Raw genomic sequence first — 25210 nt, forward strand, 5'->3', positions numbered from 1 at the left:
AACAATTCAATAATAGCAGGTGCACAACTTCAGCATATGGCCCGAGAACACAGTTATTTCGTAGTGCATTTCTTTTAGACAATAAATTCATATTAAAAAAATTGCACCGGCTCAATCTCAAAAAGATTTGTACAGTGTAGTGCACTACTATTGGGACAAATAATATCAAAATTATAGAAAAGTCTACCAGCTCTAACTCAAACTATTGACATTTCTATGTTAAGGGGGTCTAAAATTCAGTTTGACAGCTTCAGACATACTAATTTTGACCTTTTTTAACTGAACCAAATCTCTACATAACATAAAGATTCAGCACCCCAATTTTTTTAACATGTAATTTCATCCCCTTACTTAATATTTCATGCATAAAATATAAAGAAATAAGTTTGGAAAGTGTATGAAAAAAATTTGCAAGTTATACACTGTCCACTCAGGGACTATATTTGTAGACAACGAAAATCAATGGACAATAACTGTGTCCTTGGACCATATGTGGGACTATCCTGTGAAGTTTCAGGGATCGGGGTTGAAAACTGCAGAAAGAGTTGATTACACACAACTTGTATCCTCTTTCATAAGTTTCGCTTATTACCACAAAACCACAGATTAAGTTTGAATTTGGGTGGCATCGCTTTTACCATTCTATAGTTATGCCCTTTACAAATGAAAAAAAGACTAAGTTCCCAAGTCTAGAAAAAGGATAAATAAATGGAGAATGCGTTCATGGGACACAGATGATGCCCCCACTTGCATATAACGTTATAAAGGGACACAACAGTAAAAGTGACACCTCCCAAATTCAAACTTGATCTGAGTTTTGTGGTAATAAGCATTGTGTATAAGTTTCATAATATTTGGTTCAGACAAATCGTAAGTTAGAGAACGGAAACAAAAAAAATCAGCAATTTTTCCATTTGTAAAGGGCATAACTATAGTTTGGTAAAAGCAATGCCACTAAATTAAAACTTATCAATGTTTTGTGGTAATAAGCATTGAGTATAAGTTTCAAAACATTTGATTGAGGCAAACTTGTTAGAAAACGGAAACCAATTTAAGAACATTCCTACGGAACGGAAAGGGTAACACTTAATGCCCCCTCCGCTGCCATTATATTCCATAATAGCAGGTGCACACTTTCAACATATGTGCAATCTTCATGTGATGATGATGATGATGATGGATGGCTGCTTAATGTCCAGCGTCAAATTAATATGCATATTCAGGATGAGAACATGTTAATGTTATATGAATATTACTGTACCAGACCGACATGCTGAGCTTTTAACATGCTAGTTCACAAGGTACCAGTCTGCAGGAAGACATGTCACCTTATTCAGACACATTATTCTGACTTCAAGCCAAACAGTCTTTGCTCTTACTCCATACTGCGGAGTGCGTAACAGAGAAGCAGCAAATACCAGTTCTAAAGTCTTTGGTTAGACTTGGCCGGAGTTCTAACCTGCACATCTGCCCGACATCACCATGCTATATGCCGGTTTTGGACTTTGTCCAACCCATTTAAAAATTGGAGGCTGTGAGCTACAGAAACCAATTATTACTATGTTTATCCTTTTAAAATATATCTGTATTCTACAAAATATATCTGTATTCTACAAAATATATCTGTATTCTACATACTCATAAGTGGTTCATCATAATGATCAACATCATCTGCATCTACTTCTGAGCTTTGAGAATCTAAAAAAAAAAATCATAATAAAATGCTCCGCTGGGCGCAGCTTGATACGACCGCAGAGGTTGAACCCTGAACACTTGGGGCAAGTATGGACACAACATTCAAGCTTGATACAGCACTGAATTTGGATTGTGATAAAATATTTGACACAGCATAGGTTTCTGACACAGAATGAATGTGGTCTAAGAACTTAAAAAATTCTAATTTACCTATTCAAACCATATCATTATTATTTGCTTTTATATATAAATCAGAAATAACAAATTTACAATGGAAAATTTTAAAGAAAAAAAAGGAAAAAGAGGGAAAAAAAATCCCTCCCCCAAATTTTTTGAACCCCCTTATGATTCATCACCTCAAACTCAATCCCAACCTTCCCTTTGTGGTATGGTACCTTGCAGTACAATTTCAGAGAGATCCATACACTTGAACACAAGTTATTGTCTGGAAACGAGAAAAATGCTTGTTTTAGGCCCCTTTTTGGCCCCAAATTCCTAAACGTTTAAGGCAATTACCCCCAAACTCAAACCCATCTTTCCCTTTGTGATATGGAACCTTGTAGAACAATTTCATAAAGATCCATACACTTACACACAAGTTATTGTCCTGAAACAAGAAAAATGCTTGTTTTTTGCCCCATTTTGGCCCCTAATTCCTAAAATTTTGAGGCAATTACCCCCAAAATCAATCCCAGCCTTCCCTTTGTGGTATGGTACCTTGCAGTACAATTTCAGAGAGATCCATACACTTGAACACAAGTTATTGTCTGGAAACTAGAAAAATGCTTATTTTTGGCCCCTTTTTGGTCCCTTCTTCCTAATCGTTTTTGGCAATTACCCCCAAACTCAATTCCAGCTTTCCCTTTGTGATATGGAACCTTGTAGTACAATTTCAGAAAGATCCATACACTAACACACAAGTTATTGTCATGAAACTAGAAAAATACTTGTTTTTTTCCCCTTTTTTGGCCCCTAATTCCTAAAATTTTGAGGCAATTACCCCCAAAATCAATCCTAGCTTTCCCTTTGTGATATGGAACCTTGTAGTACAATTTCAGAAAGATCCATACACTATCACACAAGTTATTGTCATGAAACTAGAAAAATGCTGTTTTTTGCCCCTTTTTTGGCCCCTAATTCCTAAAATTTTGAGGCAATTACCCCCAAAATCAATCCTAGCATTCCCTTTGTGATATGGAACCTTGTGGTACAATGTCAGAGAGATCCATACACTAACACACAAGTTATGTCTGGAAGTTACAAAAATGCTTATTTTTGGCCCCTAATTCCTTAACTGTTGGTACCATAACCCCCAAAATCAATCCCAACCTTCCTTTTGTGGTATTGAACCTTATGGTAAAATTTCATAGAGATCCATTCACTTAAACTAAAGTTAGAGTGCGAAAACCAATGTGTCTTCGGACGACGATGATGCCAACGTCATACCAATATACGACCGCAAATTTTTTTTTACGGTCGCATAAAAATTATCTGCATAAACTTTCAATGTTTGAACTAACAATTATAATACGGCTCAGAAAAACTGTAGTATTTAAGCATAATTTTATTATATTCAGTGATATTCTGCTTTACTGACCATTGATTTTATGTTGAAAATCTTAAAGGTTTTACTACAAGTATCACATAAACTGAACATTTTTAATGATCCATGACAATGAGGTCAAGGCCAGATAACTCCTGTCTGACACACATGTACACCTTGCAATCATTCAATACACCAAATATAATTGACCTATTGCTTATGATAATTGAAAAACAGACCAAAGCACAATAAAATGCTTCGCTGGGCGCAGCTTGATACGACCGCAGAGGTTGAACCCTGAACACTTGGGGCAAGTATGGACACAACATTCAAGCTTGATACAGCACTGAATTTGGATTGTGATAAAATATTTGACACAGCATAGGTTTCTGACACAGAATGAATGTGGTCTAAGAACTTAAAAAATTCTAATTTACCTATTCAAACCATATCATTATTATTTGCTTTTATATATAAATCAGAAATAACAAATTTACAATGGAAAATTTTAAAGAAAAAAAAGGAAAAAGAGGGAAAAAAAATCCCTCCCCCAAATTTTTTGAACCCCCTTATGATTCATCACCTCAAACTCAATCCCAACCTTCCCTTTGTGGTATGGTACCTTGCAGTACAATTTCAGAGAGATCCATACACTTGAACACAAGTTATTGTCTGGAAACGAGAAAAATGCTTGTTTTAGGCCCCTTTTTGGCCCCAAATTCCTAAACGTTTAAGGCAATTACCCCCAAACTCAAACCCATCTTTCCCTTTGTGATATGGAACCTTGTAGAACAATTTCATAAAGATCCATACACTTACACACAAGTTATTGTCCTGAAACAAGAAAAATGCTTGTTTTTTGCCCCATTTTGGCCCCTAATTCCTAAAATTTTGAGGCAATTACCCCCAAAATCAATCCCAGCCTTCCCTTTGTGGTATGGTACCTTGCAGTACAATTTCAGAGAGATCCATACACTTGAACACAAGTTATTGTCTGGAAACTAGAAAAATGCTTATTTTTGGCCCCTTTTTGGTCCCTTCTTCCTAATCGTTTTTGGCAATTACCCCCAAACTCAATTCCAGCTTTCCCTTTGTGATATGGAACCTTGTAGTACAATTTCAGAAAGATCCATACACTAACACACAAGTTATTGTCATGAAACTAGAAAAATACTTGTTTTTTTCCCCTTTTTTGGCCCCTAATTCCTAAAATTTTGAGGCAATTACCCCCAAAATCAATCCTAGCTTTCCCTTTGTGATATGGAACCTTGTACCACAATTTCATAAAGATCCATACACTTGAACACAAGTTATTGTCTGGAAACTAGAAAAATGCTTATTTTTGGCCCCTTTTTGGCCCCTTATTCCTAAGCGTTTAGGGCAATTACCCCCAAACTCAATTCCAGCTTTCCCTTTGTGATATGGAACCTTGTAGTACAATTTCAGAAAGATCCATACACTATCACACAAGTTATTGTCATGAAACTAGAAAAATGCTGTTTTTTGCCCCTTTTTTGGCCCCTAATTCCTAAAATTTTGAGGCAATTACCCCCAAAATCAATCCTAGCATTCCCTTTGTGATATGGAACCTTGTGGTACAATGTCAGAGAGATCCATACACTAACACACAAGTTATGTCTGGAAGTTACAAAAATGCTTATTTTTGGCCCCTAATTCCTTAACTGTTGGTACCATAACCCCCAAAATCAATCCCAACCTTCCTTTTGTGGTATTGAACCTTATGGTAAAATTTCATAGAGATCCATTCACTTAAACTAAAGTTAGAGTGCGAAAACCAATGTGTCTTCGGACGACGATGATGCCAACGTCATACCAATATACGACCGCAAATTTTTTTTTACGGTCGCATAAAAATTATCTGCATAAACTTTCAATGTTTGAACTAACAATTATAATACGGCTCAGAAAAACTGTAGTATTTAAGCATAATTTTATTATATTCAGTGATATTCTGCTTTACTGACCATTGATTTTATGTTGAAAATCTTAAAGGTTTTACTACAAGTATCACATAAACTGAACATTTTTAATGATCCATGACAATGAGGTCAAGGCCAGATAACTCCTGTCTGACACACATGTACACCTTGCAATCATTCAATACACCAAATATAATTGACCTATTGCTTATGATAATTGAAAAACAGACCAAAGCACAATAAAATGCTTCGCTGGGCGCAGCTTGATACGACCGCAGAGGTCGAACCCTGAACAGTTGGGGCAAGTATGGACACAACATTTAAGCTTGATACAGCTCTGAATTTGGATTGTGATTAAATATTTGACACAGCATAGGTTTCTGACACAGAAAGAATGTGGTCTAAGAACTTCAATTTTTTTAATTTACCTATTATGGTCCAATGTCCAAAATCAAAATACATGGTTAGATTCAGCATATCAAAGAACCCAATATATTCAATTTTTGTTGAAATCAAACAAAGTTTAATTTTGGACCCCAACTTGGACAAACTTGAAAACTGGTCCCATAATCAAAAATCAAACACATGTTTAGATTCAGCATATCAAAGTACCCCAAGAATTCAATTTTTGTTAAAATCAAACTAAGTTTAATTTTGGACCCTTTGGACCTTAATGTAGACCAATTTAAAAAACGGGACCCAAAATCAAAAATCTAAAAACACAGTTAGATTTGGCATATCAAAGAACCCCAATAATTCAATTTTTGATGAAATCAAACAAAGTTTAATTTTGGACCCTTTTGACCTCAATATGAACCAATTTGATAGCGGGCCCACAAAATAAAAAATCTAAATACATGGTAAGATTCAGCATATCAAAGAACCCCATATATTCAATTTTTGTTGAAATCAAACAAAGTTTAATTTTGGACCCCAATTTGGACCAACTTGAAAACTGGGCTAAAAATCTAAAATCAAAATACATGTTTAGATTCAGCATATCAAAGAACCCCATATATTCAATTTTTGTTGAAATCAAACAAAGTTTAATTTTGGACCCCAACTTGGACCAACTTGAAAACTGGTCCCATAATCAAAAATCTAAACACATGTTTAGATTCAGCATATCAAAGAACCCCAAAAATTCAATTTTGTTAAAATCAAACTAAGTTTAATTTTGGACCCTTTGGACCTTAATGTAGACCAATTTAAAAAACGGGACCCAAAATTAAAAATCTAAATACACGGTTAGATTTGGCATATCAAAGAACCCCAATAATTAAATTTTAGATGAAATCAAACAAAGTTTAAATTTGGACCCTTTTGACCTCAATATGAACCAATTTGAAAGCGGGCCCACAAATAAAAAATCTAAATACATGGTAAGATTCAGCATATCAAAGAACCCCATATATTCAATTTTTGTTGAAATCAAACAAAGTTTAATTTTGGACCCAAATTTGGACCAACTTGAAAACTGGGACAAAAATCTAAAATCTAAATACATGTTTAGATTCAGCATATCAAAGAACCCCATATATTCAATTTTTGTTGAAATCAAACAAAGTTTAATTTTGGACCCCAACTTGGACCAACTTGAAAACTGGGCCCATAATCAAAAATCAAACACATGTTTAGATTCAGCATATCAAAGAACCCCAAGAATTCAATTTTTGTTAAAATCAAACTAAGTTTAATTTTGGACCTTAATGTAGACCAATTTAAAAACAGGACCCAAAATTAAAAATCTAAATAGACGGTTAGATTTGGCATATCAAAGAACCCCAATAATTCAATTTTTGATGAAATCAAACAAAGTTTAATTTTGGACCCTTTTGACCTCAATATGAACCAATTTGATAGCGGGTCCACAAATAAAAAATCTAAATACATGGTTAGATTCAGCATATCAAAGAACCCCAAGAATTCAATTTTTGATGAAATCAAACAAAGTTTAATTTTGGACCCTTTTGACCTCAATGTGGACAAACTTGATAACGGGGCCCAAAAATCAAAAATCTAAATACATGGTTAGATTCAGCATATCAAAGAACCCCATATATTCAATTTTTGTTGAAATCAAACAAAGTTTAATTTTGGACCCTGATTTGGACCAACTTGAAAACTGGGCCCATAATCAAAAATCTAAATACATGTTTAGATTCAGCATATCAAAGAACCCTAAGAATTCAATTTTTGTTAAAATCAAACTAAGTTTAATTTTGGACCTTTTTGACCTTAATGTAGACCAATTTGAAAACGGAACCAAAAATTAAGAATCTAAATACACGGTTAGATTCGGCATATCAAAGAACCCCAATAATTCAATTTTTGATGAAATCAAACAAAGTTAAATTTTGGACCCTTTGGACCTCAATGAAGACCAATTTAAAAACGGGGCCCAAAATCCAACTTAATACACGGTTAGATTCAGCATATTAAAGAACCCCAAGAATTCAAGAATAAAACCCCATTGAAATTGATCAAGAAATAAGCAATTTATACGAAGTATCTTCTTTTGCACAATACTGTGCAATTGAATATTTCTTGCTATTGTGCAATACTGTACAATTGACAATTTCTTGCTATTGCGCAATATTGTGCTATTGGATATTTCTTGCTATTGCGCAATACTGTGCAATTGAAGATTTCTTGCTATTGCGCAATACTGTGCAATTGAAGATTTCTTGCAATTGTGCAATACTGTGCAATTGAAAATTTCTTGCTATTGCACAATACTTATTATATAATAATTTACACATCCTGTTTGGTGTGTATCTCCTACCATATCATTATTATTTGCTTTTAAATATTAATCAGAAATAACCAACTTAAAATGGAAAATTTTAAAAGAAAAAAAAAAGGAAAAAAAGAAAAAAAAAGAAAAAAAAAAAATCCCCCCCCCCCAAATTTTTTGAACCCCCTTATGATTCATCACCCCCAAACTCAATCCCAGCCTTCCCTTTGTGGTATGGTACCTTGCAGTACAATTTCAGAGAGATCCATACACTTGAACACAAGTTATTGTCTGGAAACTAGAAAAATGCTTATTTTTGGCCCCTTTTTGGCCCCCTATTCCTAAACGTTTCGGGCAATTACCCACAAACTCAATTCCAGCTTTCCCTTTGTGATATGGAACCTTGTAGTACAATTTCAGAAATATCCAAACACTTACACACAAGTTATTATCATGAAACTAGAAAAATGCTTGTTTTTTGCCCCTTTTTTGGCCCCTAATTCCTAAAATTTTGAGGCAATTACCCCCAAAATCAATTACAGCCTCCCTTTGTGATATGGAACCTTGTGGTACAATGTCAGAGAGATCCATACACTTACACACAAGTTATTGTCTGGAAGTTACAAAAATGCTTATTTTTGGCCCCTTTTTGGCCCCTAATTCCTCAACTGTTGGTACCATAACCCCCAAAATCAATCCCAACCTTCCTTTCGTGGTATTGAACCTTATGGTAAAATTTCATGGAGATCCATTCACTTAAACTAAAGTTAGAGTGCGAAAACCAATGTGTCTTCGGACGACGCCGGACGACGCCAGACGACGACGACGACAACGCCAACGTCATACCAATATACGACCAAAAAATTTTCAATTTTTGCGGTCGTATAAAAACTTACCATTCATCAATGAACCATGAAAATGAGGTCAAGGTTTGATGATACCTGCCAGACAGACATGTACCCCTTACAATCACTCCATACACCACATATGGTTGACCTACTGCTTATAATATCTGAAAAACTGACCTTATCGCTTAACTTTAACCTTGATAACTGATCCATATTATGAGGACAAGGTCATGGCCGTCAGGTGAACTCTGTCTGACGACCATGTAGACATTACAAGGAACCAATAAACCAAATAAAAGTTATTCTATTACTCATTTTAAGTGAAAAATTCACATTAAATTACATTTTTACTAGCAGTCGCTGAACCATGAAAATGAGGTCAAGGACAATGGACATATGAAAGACGGAAATTTCGTAACATAAGGTATCTGCATACAAGGTATGAAGTATCCACGTCTTCGACCTTCTGAAAGATAAAGTCTTATACAAACAGTTTACATTGCCGCCACCGTCACCGGATAGTAATACCTATGTCTCGCATACTGCCACTTTCCTCAGAGGGGAGACACCTTCTTTTATGTAATGAACAGTTAAACTCTTGCAAATGATATAAAATAAGGAGATGTGGTATGACGATGTTAGCAACTATAGGACCAATTTTTAATGTTATGAATAGTAAATAAACTGCTTCACCGAGCACAGCTAGATACGACCGCAGAGTTCCAACCCGAAACAGTTGGGGCAAAAATGGACACAATATTCAAGCTTGATACAGGTCTGAATTTGGATTGTAATTAAATATTTGACACCTTATAGGTTTCTGACACAGAATAAATGTAGTCAAAGAACTTGAAATTGGTTGTATGATTTGAATTTATATTCAATTGAAGATTTCTTGCTGTTGTGCAATACACTGTGCTGTTGCTCAATACTTAGTAAATCTGTTTTCAGACTATATACAAAGGATTAGCAAAATAAATTGTGACCCCCAATTTTTTTTCTTTGGAAAATTGACAATTTCTAAAATCTTGAGGAAAAAAAATTGACCCCTCCCAAAAATTTTTTGTTTTTACCGCCCCTCCAAAAAAAAATAGTATTTGAAGAGAAATTTTCTTTTCAGGAAAAAAAATTGCCCCCCCTCCCCCCTTTCCAAAAAAATTAATTTTGAAGAAATTTTCTTTTAGTAAAATGTAGTACAAATTACGGGACATCCATACACTCATACACAAGTTATTGTCTGAAAACTAGAAAAATGCTTGTTTTAGACCCTTATTGGCCCCTAACTCCTGAACGGTTTGGGCATTTACCCCCAAAATGAATCCCAACCTTCTACTTGTGGTATTGAACCTTGAGATACTTATACACAAGTTATTGTCCTGAAACTAGAAAAATGCTTGTTTTGGCCCCTTTTAGGCCCCTTATTCCTAAACGGTTGGGACCATCACCTCCAAAAACTGAATCCCAACCTTCCTTTTGTGGTATTGAACCTTTTGCTTAAATTTCATAGAGATCCATACACTTAAACTAAAGTTATTGTCCGGAAAACAAATGTCTTCGGACGACGCTGACGCCGACGACGTGATACCAATATACGACCGCCTGGGCCCCCACTTTTGTGAGAAAAATTTGGTTGATTATTTAGGGACCACTGAAGCATGACTGGAGCGGGCCCCCTCTTATTGATGTCAGTGGGGCCTCATCCCCCTTATGAAAATTTCTGGATCCACCACCGGGTAATCTCAGAGCTGAGCTGATGGCAAAGGACACAGTTCCATTTTAAATTTCAACTTTATCCTTAAAGATCATAAAGGCCATAATTTGGTTCTTAAATGGATCTATATCAAAATCCTTGATGTTAGCACACTTTTGTGGCCAAAGTAAATTATGCTTAAAACTGTATAAATTTTTTGAAAAATTGGACCAAAACTGATGTTACAAAACAAATAATGCATACTTAAGGGGTCATTACTTCGTAATTTATAATGTGATGTGCAAAAAAATAAGTTATTTTGTATTTATAGTAGTAATTCCCCAACTATTTCAATGTGAAATCTGTAGAATTTGACCTTATTCAGAAAAAAACAATAAAATCTTAGGGCCAATTTTATGAATCTTTGTGAATCTTCTCCTTTATTCTGAGTCCATATCAAATCATCAAAAACCTACAAGTTTCGTGAATTTTTCCTCTATAAATCTCAATTTAATTCTAACATGAATTTTTCCTCTATAAATCTCAATTTAATTCTAACATGAGACAAATTTTCAGGATTATCATTTACGTAGTCAATTCAAATGTATTAGTAATCAGGATGAGTCCAAATATGATAATGGCATTCTTGAGTTGTTTTCAACAATATCCTTTTTTATACTTCATGTAAAATAGAGGCGAAGGATACCAAAGGGACATTCAAACTCATAAGTCGAAAAATAAACACACAATGCCATGGCTAAAAGCAAAAAAAGACAAACAGAAAAACAACAGTACACAAAACATAACATAGAAAACCAACGACTGAGCAACACGAACCCCAACAAAATCTTGGGTGATCTCAGGTCCTCCAGAAGGGTAAGCAGATTCTGCTCCATATGTGAATGATGTGCTCAAGCAAAAGTTTCAAAAAAAAGAAAGAAAACAAGGTCATTAAAAGGAATCTACTGATTTAATATGACTTTTCAAAGAAATTTTCAAAATTAACATTTTTAATTATAAAAATATTTACCTGATTCTACATCATAGTGTCTATGTTTTGTTGAGGTAATGCTGCCATTCGATGTGACTGATTCTGATAATTTATCATAGTGTACGATAGTATTGTTGTGTTTTATTCCTTGTTTATGATGAACGGAACTACATAAACATTTACAATGTTCTACCATCCAAACTTCTAATTTCGAGTTAAAAAACATCAGCACTATATAAAAAATGTAGAATATCACAAGTCCTAACGATTCATACCTACAACAAACAAAAAAAGTAGACTTATTACAATCATGAGAAAAACTTTTATCTTTCGACAGCTTACTTACACAATTTCTTAACAGATGCTGACTGTATTTTCACTTTTATTTAGGACATTATATTTTGTCAGAAGTTACTTTCTCTGATTTGGTCCTCCTATCTAAGTACCGGTAGGCATTTTAAAGGTCATGTTTTAACAACTACATTACAACTTTATCTGCTATAAGACATCTGTTGATGCTAATGCAATTTTTTAAACTAAAGCAGAAAGTATGATAGGCCAATTTTTTTGCCCCTTTAATTCAAAAATTGAAAAGTATTTTAAATATACCAAATAACAGCCTTAAATGTTAATAAAACATATGTCTGTCAAACAAAAGTATGTCATTTTTTTGAAATAATAATTTGCTTTTAGCAGCCAGTTTGGTTCAATTTTGTCAAAATAAACTAAGAAACATTGCTGATGAATTATTCACTTGCAAGTGCATAGTTTCGACCTCACTGAATTTGTATTCATGTGACCTTCAATTTAACCCCTTAGCTAGTGATGGAATACCCATAAACTAGGCGTTCAGCTATTAAAAGGAAAAGAATGTCAACATTGAAAGTGCAACAAGGGTAAACCATTTGGGTTGACAGATTCGATCCACAAAAACTCATTCTTATACAGGCAACAACAATGATTGACATATATTTTAACCTATAATATGAAATCAAACAGACCTAGAAAAATCCAATGCACGTGTTCACTATCTATTTATATCTATATTTATGTTTATATCAGGTTATATGACCATCAGCAGTCTTTGGAGGTCAACTCGATGGTGATCCAATTAAAGGGGTCAAATGATGACTGTTATCATATGTGCCCCTTTAAGACACTAAAATTGACACCCATACTGTATTATTTTTCTTTATGCCTTGAACTTTTTATGATATCTGATTAAAACAATTTTTGCTTTAACAATCTTATTCAATTAAATTTGGCCAAACACACAATGGCTAAAAAATTCAAATGATTTGTCACTGGATGTCTTTCAAAAATAATTTGCGTAGAAGACTATGTGCAATAATTGTGGTATCTATCTGTTCATTTAAGAAATTTTATAGAGATCACTTTAAGACACCTCCAATAGAAGAAATATTTGAAGTATCAGAAAGATAAATGCCTCACTAACCCTTTAGAATAAATTATGAATATACTGACTATAATTAATTGATTAAACTTCAGTTTCTATTTTTAAGCTACTGCAATTCCTGAAAGCCAACCATCACTTTAGAAATAATAACAGACAAATATATTTAAGCAAAGCAATGCCTCTCTTTGAAGATAAACCTGCAAACAACACATCACCAATATGATTGTTTACATAAACACATTACTGAAACATTTAATTCCACTCCAATAAAATTTCTCTACTGAGAAAATAAATTAAAATAAAACCTCAATCAAAATTTTCTTTAAAAAAACCTTAATCAGCTTTTTCACAATCTTTCCACATCAACTCAATTTAATCACTGTCATTACTGCATTTCTATCATCAGGAAGATTTTATGGAAATTGTGAAGAAAACTACAGTGGCATTCTATATCATAATGTATAAGATACCCAAGCAATCGTGCATATCAACTTTTATAGAAATAGTTGAAATGAGTAAATACAAAATATATCTTCACTATTCATTAATAAAAGATCTTTTACCTATCCATAATTACTGTAGAGTGTGTGGTTTTGTTTTATCTTTATAGACCAAACTATTTCAATCAAATCCAATATACCTGTATACAAATAAAATCAGATATGCTTGGTTGAAACCTTGCATGTTTAGGTATTAATAAAGGTATAATTGCAAGAATATGATAAATTTTTAAAAGCCATGATAACTATAGGTTACCAAATTGGGGAATTTAATTATCGACAAAGTCAACTTTTGAGATTCCCTTTTGACCTTTTAGGCCATCAACATCATATTATGTATTAAACAACCATGGTCTAAAATGGAAGGAGATTGAAAGGGATTAATCTCATTCCAGTAACAGCAGAATTATCAAATATTACTAACCCATAAAAACAGAATCACAGATCTATTATTTTTCAAAAAAGGATAGAGCCATTTTACTCACCAGTATACATTTTCATCATATATCACATAAGCTAATGCTAACACACTTAAAGTGTAAAAGGCACAGTCTCTAAATAAAGGCCACCAATTCAGATGTACCACCTGTAAACACAAATAAACAATTATCATACAATGTGTAAAAGGCACAGTCTCTAAATAAAGGCCACCAATTCAGAAGTACCAAGTGTAAACACAAATAAACAATTATCATACAATGTGTAAAAGGCACAGTCTCTAAATAAAGGCCACCAATTCAGTTGTACCACCTGTAAACACACTACAATGGCAAATCTTACATTGAACAAAAATTAATTTACAGACACAATATTTTCTGAAGCATCTGACTGTTGTTTGTTTTTTGTTTTTTGCCACGATGTTGTCAGTTGGTTTTCAAATTATGAGTTTGAACATCCCTTGATATCTTTGGTCTCTCCCCTATGTTAACCAAACTTTCTGTTTTGATGAACTGTTTAAGCAATGATGTCATATTACTTCAAACATACACAATGGATTTGTTTTTTAATTTGGACAGAAATGGTGATCTTACAATACTTTTGCAGCAGCACAAATTGACATAAGAGGGAATAAAAGGAGATCCCCGGTAAAGAAACATCAATGTCACAGTAACATAAGGACACAAACATCAAAACGACATCATGAGGTCAACATACAGTCAGACAAGTGTCTATACAATATGTCAAGATCCTAATTGTAATCAGACAAGTGTCTATACAATATGCCAAGATCCTAATTGTAAATTAAACAGAAGATCTGCCATCAACACAAAATACTACCAATTACAAAACACATGAAGACTTTAAAGTAACAATATAATGTATGCATGTATATTAGTGTGAAAAATAAATTTTAATAAAATGCTTCGCTGGGCGCAGCTTGATACGACCGCAGAGGTCGAACCCTGAACAGTTGGGGCAAGTATGGACACAACATTTAAGCTTGATACAGCTCTGAATTTGGATTGTGATTAAATATTTGACACAGCATAGGTTTCTGACACAGAAAGAATGTGGTCTAAGAACTTCAATTTTTTTAATTTACCTATTATGGTCCAATGTCCAAAATCAAAATACATGGTTAGATTCAGCATATCAAAGAACCCCATATATTCAATTTTTGTTGAAATCAAACAAAGTTTAATTTTGGACCCCAACTTGGACAAACTTGAAAACTGGTCCCATAATCAAAAATCTAAACACATGTTTAGATTCAGCATATCAAAGTACCCCAAGAATTCAATTTTTGTTAAAATCAAACTAAGTTTAATTTTGGACCCTTTGGACCTTAATGTAGACCAATTTAAAAAACGGGACCCAAAATTAAAAATCTAAAAACACGGTTAGATTTGGCATATCAAAGAACCCCAATAATTCAATTTTTGATGAAATCAAACAAAGTTTAATTTTGGACCCTTTTGACCTCAATATGAACCAATTTGATAGCGGTCCCACAAAATAAAAATTCTAAATACATGGTAAGATTCAGCATATCAAAGAACTCCATATATTCAATTTTTGTTGAAATCAAACAAAGTTTAATTTTGGACCCCAATTTGGACCAACTTGAAAACTGGGCCAAAAATCTAAAATCTAAATACATGTTTAGATTCAGCATATCAAAGAACCCCATATATTCAATTTTTGTTGAAATCAAACAAAGTTTAATTTTGGACCCCAACTTGGACAAACTTGAAAACTGGTCCCATAATCAAAAATCTAAACACATGTTTAGATTCAGCATATCAAAGAACCCCAAAAATTCAATTTTTGTTAAAATCAAACTAAGTTTAATTTTGGACCCTTTGGACCTTAATGTAGACCAATTTAAAAAATGGGACCCAAAATTAAAAATCTAAATACACGGTTAGATTTGGCATATCAAAGAACCCCAATAATTAAATTTTTGATGAAATCAAACAAAGTTTAATTTTGGACCCTTTTGACCTCAATATGAACCAATTTGATAGCGGGCCCACAAATAAAAATTCTAAATACATGGTAAGATTCAGCATATCAAAGAACCCCATATATTCAATTTTTGTTGAAATCAAACAAAGTTTAATTTTGGACCCCAATTTGGACCAACTTGAAAACTGGGCCAAAAATCTAAAATCTAAATACATGTTTAGATTCAGCATATCAAAGAACCCCATATCTTCAATTTTTGTTGAAATCAAACAAAGTTTAATTTTGGACCCCAACTTGGACCAACTTGAAAACTGGGCCCATAATCAAAAATCTAAACACATGTTTAGATTCAGCATATCAAAGAACCCCAAGAATTCAATTTTTGTTAAAATCAAACTAAGTTTAATTTTGGACCCTTTGGACCTTAATGTAGACCAATTTAAAAATGGGACCCAAAATTAAAAATCTAAATACACGGTTAGATTTGGCATATCAAAGAACCCCAATAATTAAATTTTTGATGAAATCAAACAAAGTTTAATTTTGGACCCTTTTGACCTCAATATGAACCAATTTGATAGCGGGTCCACAAATAAAAAATCTAAATACATGGTTAGATTCAGCATATCAAAGAACCCCAAGAATTCAATTTTTGATGAAATCAAACAAAGTTTAATTTTGGACCCTTTTGACCTCAATGTGGACAAACTTGATAACGGGGCCCAAAAATCAAAAATCTAAATACATGGTTAGATTCAGCATATCAAAGAACCCCATATATTCAATTTTTGTTGAAATCAAACAAAGTTTAATTTTGGACCCCGATTTGGACCAACTTGAAAACTGGGCCCATAATCAAAAATCTAAATACATGTTTAGATTCAGCATACCAAAGAACCCTAAAAATTCAATTTTTGTTAAAATCAAACTAAGTTTAATTTTGGACCCTTTTGACCTTAATGTAGACCAATTTTAAAACGGAACCAAAAATTAAGAATCTAAATACACGGTTAGATTCGGCATATCAAAGAACCCCAATAATTCAATTTTTGATGAAATCAAACAAAGTTTAATTTTGGACCCTTTTGACCTCAATATGAACCAATTTGATAGCGGGTCCACAAATAAAAAATCTAAATACATGGTTAGATTCAGCATATCAAAGAACCCCAAGAATTCAATTTTTGATGAAATCAAACAAAGTTTAATTTTGGACCCTTTTGACCTCAATGTGGACAAACTTGATAACGGGGCCCAAAAATCAAAAATCTAAATACATGGTTAGATTCAGCATATCAAAGAACCCCATATATTCAATTTTTGTTGAAATCAAACAAAGTTTAATTTTGGACCCCGATTTGGACCAACTTGAAAACTGGGCCCATAATCAAAAATCTAAATACATGTTTAGATTCAGCATACCAAAGAACCCTAAAAATTCAATTTTTGTTAAAATCAAACTAAGTTTAATTTTGGACCCTTTTGACCTTAATGTAGACCAATTTTAAAACGGAACCAAAAATTAAGAATCTAAATACACGGTTAGATTCGGCATATCAAAGAACCCCAATAATTCAATTTTTGATGAAATCAAACAAAGTTAAATTTTGGACCCTTTGGACCTCAATGTGGACCAATTTAAAAACGGGGCCCAAAATCCAAAAACTTAATACACGGTTAGATTCAGCATATTAAAGAACCCCTAGGTTCAAGAATAAAACCCCATTGAAATTGATCAAGAAATAAGCAATTTATACGAAGTATCTTCTTTTGCACAATACTGTGCAATTGAATATTTCTTGCTATTGTGCAATACTGTACAATTGACAATTTCTTGCTATTGCGCAATATTGTGCTATTGGATATTTCTTGCTATTGCGCAATACTGTGCAATTGAAGATTTCTTGCTATTGCGCAATACTGTGCAATTGAAGATTTCTTGCAATTGTGCAATACTGTGCAATTGAAAATTTCTTGCTATTGCACAATACTTATTATATAATAATTTACACATCCTGTTTGGTGTGTATCTCCTACCATATCATTATTATTTGCTTTTAAATATTAATCAGAAATAACCAACTTAAAATGGAAAATTTTAAAAGAAAAAAAGAAGGAAAAAAAGAAAAAAAAAGAAGAAAAAAAATCCCCCCCCCAATTTTTTGAACCCCCTTATGATTCATCACCCCCAAACTCAATCCCTGCCTTCCCTTTGTGGTATGGTACCTTTCAGAGAGATCCATACACTTGAACACAAGTTATTGTCTGGAAACTAGAAAAATGCTTATTTTTGGCCCCTTTTTGGCCCCCAATTCCTAAACGTTTCGGGCAATTACCCCCAAACTCAATTCCAGCTTTCCCTTTGTGATATGGAACCTTGTAGTACAATTTCAGAAATATCCAAACACTTACACACAAGTTATTGTCATGAAACTAGAAAAATGCTTGTTTTTTGCCCCTTTTTTGGCCCCTAATTCCTAAAATTTTGAGGCAATTACCCCCAAAATCAATTACAGCCTCCCTTTGTGATATGGAACCTTGTGGTACAATGTCAGAGAGATCCATACACTTACACACAAGTTATTGTCTGGAAGTTACAAAAATGCTTATTTTTGGCCCCTTTTTGGCCCCTAATTCCTTAACTGTTGGTACCATAACCCCCAAAATCAATCCCAACCTTCCTTTCGTGGTATTGAACCTTATGGTAAAATTTCATGGCGATCCATTCACTTAAACTAAAGTTAGAGTGCGAAAACCAATGTGTCTTCGGACGACGCCGGACGATGCCAGACGACGACGCCAACGTCATACCAATATACGACCAAAAAATTTTCAATTTTTGCGGTCGTATAAAAAGCTTTGTTATTTCTAACCAAATGAAATATGTCAACTAATATATATAAAGGGTCAATAAACACAGTTTTCTGATTAAAAAGAATAATGAAAACTGAAATAATGTATAATATACACTACATATGTACCAAGTCAGGAATATAACAGTTGTTTTCCATTTGTTTGATGTGTTTGAGCTTTTGATTTTGCCATTTGAAAAGTGACTTTCCATTTTGAATTTTCCTTGGGAGTTTTTTTTATATCTTTACTTTTTTGTATCCATATTAACAGCTACAGATTTGGAGCTCAATCAAGGCTGCACGAGTTTTTTGTGTATACATAGTATACAAAGTGAGGTGAACATTTTAAAATGCATATACAAATATTCCATGAGGATTTTAAGGCTCTGGATTGAAAGCTGCATTAGTTCATAACACTGAAAAGATAACGTCTTTTCCCAGCCTCCTTGACATTCACCATACTAAAATTTGCACATTGTGTGCAAACCTGCCAAAATTGGTGTAAAGTGACTTTACAATCTGATTGATTGCACTTAAGTGCCCTTTCAGACAACTAGCACCCTTCTGCCCTGAGATTCAAGCTGGAACACTGAAGTCTATAGCAAATAATGCAAAACAGATGTATTTTCCCCTGCCTCATCACAGTAAAATGTGTTATGATTAATCAGTCAAAAATGACTCGACATAAAATATGAATATATAAACCAATGAAAAACGTAAGTGCCTACAGTAGCTGTTGTATATTTTTAATATATAGCTAAACCTTTTAAATACTTAAAAAAAAATAAACTGTGTTATATAAATAGAATGAAATGAGGGGCATATCAATAAGACAGCAACCCAATGACTTAAAAAAATTTGTAAGGGGTTCATCGGAACCTTGTATCTCGCCTGCAATTGCTGCTGTCAGTGTAAAAGTGTAATGATGACTTAAAAAGTAAGTCAGCAAAATACAGAATTTAAAACTTTTTCTTTGATGCTATTTCTTGGTCTTGAAGATTAGATTCTGTCCAAGTTTCATAACAATCCATGAAGGTTTACAAATTTATCATGTCAAAAAAAATAAAAAAATTTGAAATGTCTGTAAATATTGACTGTAAAAAACTAAGTCCATTCAGTAAAATACTGAAAAATTAGAATAAATATTTTCAAAATTTCGCTCTGGATACTGTTGTTTGGTCATAAACAAGCTTCTGTCAAAATTTCATTAAATTGCCTTGAAGGTTTGACCGAGTTATTAATGTCTGAAAACTTTAACCACAGACTGAACCGAAATGTTGATGCCGCCAACGAAATCTAGGATTGCTATGTCTTGCTTTCGTGACATAAATGTTGCAGGCTCAACAAAAATTAAGACATCAAGAGGTCAAGAGGTCACCATACAGTTTCATGAATAGACATATGATTTTATAATAAGTCAGGCTCTAAATCACTCTAAAGAGTCTGAAAAAAATGTTAATAAATTGCATTACATTATAAATGTATATGTAGTAGACATGTATGCATATATGCACCCTCTTAACTTGAGTAAATGATTTTACTTATTTGGAAACACATATGTTTCAAAGACACAAGTTTCATGCCAAATTACAGGAGAAAAATCTGTTTCAACCATCTTAAAACACTTTTACTAGTATGAAAGTTAAACATATGATTTACTGCCACTTTGATAGTCAAGAGCAACCTTGAATGGTTAATCCCATTCATTCATAATTCATTTTCCAGTTAAAATTTCTTGTTTACTGTATTATTATTGTGTTAAGAATTGAAAGTAGCATTGTCAATTGATGATGACTCAGTTTGCAATTTTAGCTCAACAAGTTCATTTCTATTTTAAACTACATGTACTGCATTCTACCAATTTTTTTGAAAATTTTTTACTGAAACAAACAGTTACATAATTTCATTTATTGCATGCTGTAAAACTATTTTAGCCAATGAAATCAGAAGTTTACCAAAGTAATGTTCTAAATTATGTAGTTCCACCCTGACCTTTATAATAATCATGTGGTCTACATGGTATGGACGTCTTAGTGCTAACATTAATAAGCCATAGACCAATGCAATTGAAATGTTATTTCTCAAACCGTCAATGGAATATCAAAATCAGTTCTAGTAATGTGGGTAAACTCATTCTCAATTCTATCATCAAAGGTAATCTAGTTACATTGAGTCATAGAGGGTTCATCAGTACAAAATTTACACAACACAAATTATCATGTAACTAACAAGCTCCAAAAAACTATCATGAGATTATGGTGTAATGATGGATGTTCTTGAAAAATGAAGCCAAATAACTCTAATATATTTCTCAAACCTAAAACAACTTTTTTCAAGTTCTTACCATTCCGGCAAATAATGCACAAATACTGATGACAAACATCACATTATAAACAGCTGAACCAACAACAGTCCCAAGTCCTATATCATCCTGAAATATACAAAAAAAAAATTATGGCTTTTAGTAAACATATGTAAAAATTAATTGTAGCTTTTCAGATCAATTTATCTTTTTTTAAAGTAATTTCACTTCTTTAATTCTCCCCCTTAAGAAACAGTTATAAAAGTAAACTGGGTTAGTGAACAACACAGAAATTCTTGTTTTGACATTTTTTCGCTCCAAAATCACTGTATATACCCAGCAAAAAGGGAAGATGGTTGAAAAGATTGCTATATACATATCGGATCTTAATTCAATGTTTTCATTGGTGTAAACATGGTGTTATTTATCAAAAAGATTGCTATATACATATCAGATCTTAATTCAATGTTTTTCATTGGTGTAAACATGGTGTTATTTATCAATCTGCAATAAAAATAAAATTCACCAGGTATTATCAATCTGTTATAATGCCCACTCATAATTTTAGAGTTACATCCTTTTTTTTTTAATAGACCTAATCGCTATCTGGAAATCTGTGACGCTTGACCAGAGAATCTGCACCTCTTGAACTATTGTGTCATACAACAATCACTTTTCCATTGTGGCATCAGATATTTTCTATTATGACGTCAAAATTTTACGGGAACCTTAAATGTGATGTCCAGTAATGGCTGACAAATAGCGATAAGGTGTATTGCACAAAGTGATTCTGCAGCTATTTACATTATACACATCAGAGTGTTTGACTTTGATAATGTGTTGTTGTAGAAGAGGCAGAGAAGGTCCCAGGGAACTCACCATGCTTACTACGGTACTTATTTTTCATATTGATGAATATCTTCAGCACACATATTGTCTAAAATCTTGGTTTACTTATAAAAGGACATTGTCGTAATGAACCGCTTACTAAGGTACTTATGTTTAATATTGATGGATATCTTCAACACACATATTTGTCTAAAATCTTGGTTTACTTATAAATAGGACATTGTCGTAATGAACCGCTTACTAAGGTACTTATTTTTCATATTTATGGATATCTTCAACACACATATTTGTCTAAAATCTTGGTTTACTTATAAATAGGACATTGTTGTTATAAAAAAATTGCCATTGAGATAGTAGTATTGACTTCGACATTATTAATGTCCTTTGATTGCAGCTCAATCTATGTTTCTGTCAATAGTTAGATAGACTGTTCAAACAATTTTATAAACAGCAGGATCTATTTCATATCAAGTGAGTCTGTGAAAATTGTACATGGCTCTCTCAACCAGAATAAGGTTAATTTGAATTTTGATAGACAAAGTTATTTGCCTGGGACCATAATATGACCAAAACAATTCTGCAGTTATTATACATTTGCAAAATTACATGATTTTTACATATATATAAGACAAATATGTATTAGTTAAATTTAATTTCTTCAGTTTTTAAAAGTGTTACATATAGATGATGAAATCATAACTGCTAAGTTATTTTATCTGTCAAAGATGTTACATTTGATCGATTTGACTTCTTCAATAGTCAACAATTCTTAAAACTGGTGTCTTAAAGAACCTGCATCGCTCACCTTGATCTATGTAGAATTTTGTGGACAAGAATATAATCATGACTTTTGTTAATCTTGTTTTGCTGATCATTTTTCTGTTTTCAGTTTCTCTCTATCTTCTAGTTTTCAAGATGATAGAAAAAAACTTGCATTCAATCCATATGTTCTATTTCTCACCATGTTGGTTGGCAAGCAGGGTCATCAGACACATTCATTAAACTGTTTCACCCAACAATGGCCAAATTTGGTTAAATTTGGCACAGTAGTTTCAAAGGAGAAGATTTTTATAAAAGTTAATGGACGACGGAGATGATGTGTCAACAGACAACTGGTGATGGACACCTAGTGAATGGAAAAAGGTTAATGTGATATGAATATGAACCCTGCTAGACTGACACTCTGAGCTTTTAATGTGCTAAATCCAAAGGTTACATTCCAAAGGAAGACATATGTCACTCTACCTAGACACATTATTTTGACTCCTAGCAGACTAGTCCTTGCTATTACTCCTAACTGCTGCTTGCTTAATCAAAAACATAAATACCAATTTGGAGCCAACCCATGATCTACAGCATTCTAGGCGAGCACACTAATTTGAGACCACCTAAAGAAGTTGTAATTAATTGACTGCATATTACTGACATTAATAAATAAACTCAAAGTTAGCAAGATGAGTCATACAAGTGGATTGACCAATGGGAATGAGCAGAGAATTGAGACTGCTTCTGGAGTTGCCTGAATTGAGTCAAATCAAATACCTTGATAACAAAAGGCCATCTAAAATTGTAAGAAAGCTATTCTAACAAGTATTAAATACCATTGCACTTTTAGGAATGTTGTTTTACAATACAAATGTTCAGATCAATTCTTATGTAATTTTGAGAAAGATATGTATGTTTAAATTTCAGCTGACTATCTGCTTCTTGTTTGTACTTTTACAGAAAAATAGTGACCTGCAGATGTTTACATTTTTGTGTTTTGGTCAATACTTGTCTTATAGACAATTAATTACAGATTCAGATTCCTTATTAAGATAATAAATCATATGATAGTATACGAAACAACTTTTCAAAGTTTTACATGTAGTATATAATAATACAACTGTGTACATAATTTTAAGACTTGTTTCTTATTTCTAATGCATCTCTAATAAATTTGTATAAATAATTACATTCAATAATATTTTGTGGATTTAAAATATTAGAAACTGAAAAATTATCATTATCTGAATCTTTCAAATTTAAACCATTATAGATTGGAAAAAAGTTTGCCTCATCTTTATATTTATCACAAAATATCAAAAAATGTTCTTCTGTCTACTTGCAGAATTTGCAAAAATGTTCTTCTCTTGGAATTTTGGGTTTATTATATCTACCCTGTTCTATATTTTAACAATGAGCACTGAAACGTAGTTGTGTAATTTTGCTTTTTATATTTTTGGTAAGATTGGTTTGAAGATAGAATGGAACAAAATTTGGAACAAAAATATTTCTGAAAAACATCAGTTTACTGTCCACACCTCCAGATTAGATTTTTCATAGTTGTGAGTCAGATTGCTGATTATAAAATCTTATTAGACTATTTTTAAAAACACTATTATCTGTCAAATTTTTTGTATCAAGTTTAAGTACTTTAAATATTTTATTTAGGGTAGAAAATTAGCATTTTGAGTTTTCTTGAGATAATTCTTGATCTGCAGTAAACGCACTATATAATATTCTATCTCTATTTATTTTAAGTGTAGTCTAATATAATAATTATACATTAAACATAATGAGAAAATCAACATTGGACTCCTGTTACATTCGAGTCTACTAGCCATATTTGATGACTGTCTTTTGACCCCAAGGATAGATTTCAACATCTTGTGTTGCATAATTTATCAATTGGTAGATTGTCAAAATTATTTCAATTTATACCACATCTCCTTACTTTTAAAATATCATTTGAATATCTTGTCAGGGTTAAAATAGCTTAAAATATATTAATTTAAAGATTTATAAGAAAACACTGTAATAAAAAAATGGAGAATGTGTCCCCATGAAAACAGAAGATGCCCCCGCTTGCATACATTATAAAGGGACATAACACATGAACGATTAAAGTGATGCTGCCCAAATTTGTACTTGATCTGAGCTTTGTGGTAATAAGTATTGTGTATAGGTCTCGTAATGTTTGGTTGGGACAAACTTAAGTTACAGAACAGAAACTAAAAATTTTGCAATTTTTCGATTTTTAAAGGGGCATAACTCGATAATGATTAAAGTGACGCCACCAAAATTCAACTTGATCTGTATGTTGTGGTAAAAAGCATTGTGTATAAGTTTCATAACATTTGGTTGAGGCAACTTAAGTTAGTGAATGATACTAAAAATTTTGCAATTTTTCAATTTAAAAAGGGGCATAACTCTAAAACGGTTAAAGTGACGCCACCAAAATTCAAACTTGATCTGAGTTTGTGGTAATAAGCGTTGTATATAAGTTTCATAACATTTGGTTGAGGCAAACTCAAGTTAGAGAACGGAAACTAAAAATATTGTAATTTTTCCATTTATACAGGGGCATAACTCTAGAACGGTTTAAGTAACACCACCAAAATTCACACTTGATCTGTGTTTTGTGGTAATAAGCATTGTGCATAAGTTCCATATCA

General features: G+C 32.8%; 1 protein-coding gene across 1 annotated transcript in view; it reads right to left on the bottom strand.

The window, feature by feature from the left end:
• LOC127733132 (probable sodium/potassium/calcium exchanger CG1090) overlaps positions 1–25210 on the bottom strand; it is a 63930-nt gene that overhangs the window by 15383 nt on the left and 23337 nt on the right. The window contains exons 4-7 of the mRNA XM_052242448.1: positions 20967–21053; positions 13847–13947; positions 11484–11719; positions 1639–1698 (exon numbers count right to left, since the gene is read on the bottom strand). Coding sequence (XP_052098408.1) covers positions 1639–1698; positions 11484–11719; positions 13847–13947; positions 20967–21053 — 484 coding nt within the window. The remainder of the gene's footprint in view (positions 1–1638; positions 1699–11483; positions 11720–13846; positions 13948–20966; positions 21054–25210) is intronic.

Source organism: Mytilus californianus, unplaced genomic scaffold (genome assembly GCF_021869535.1).
Source record: "Mytilus californianus isolate M0D057914Y unplaced genomic scaffold, xbMytCali1.0.p SCAF_3, whole genome shotgun sequence".
NCBI classification, from domain to species: domain Eukaryota; kingdom Metazoa; phylum Mollusca; class Bivalvia; order Mytilida; family Mytilidae; genus Mytilus; species Mytilus californianus.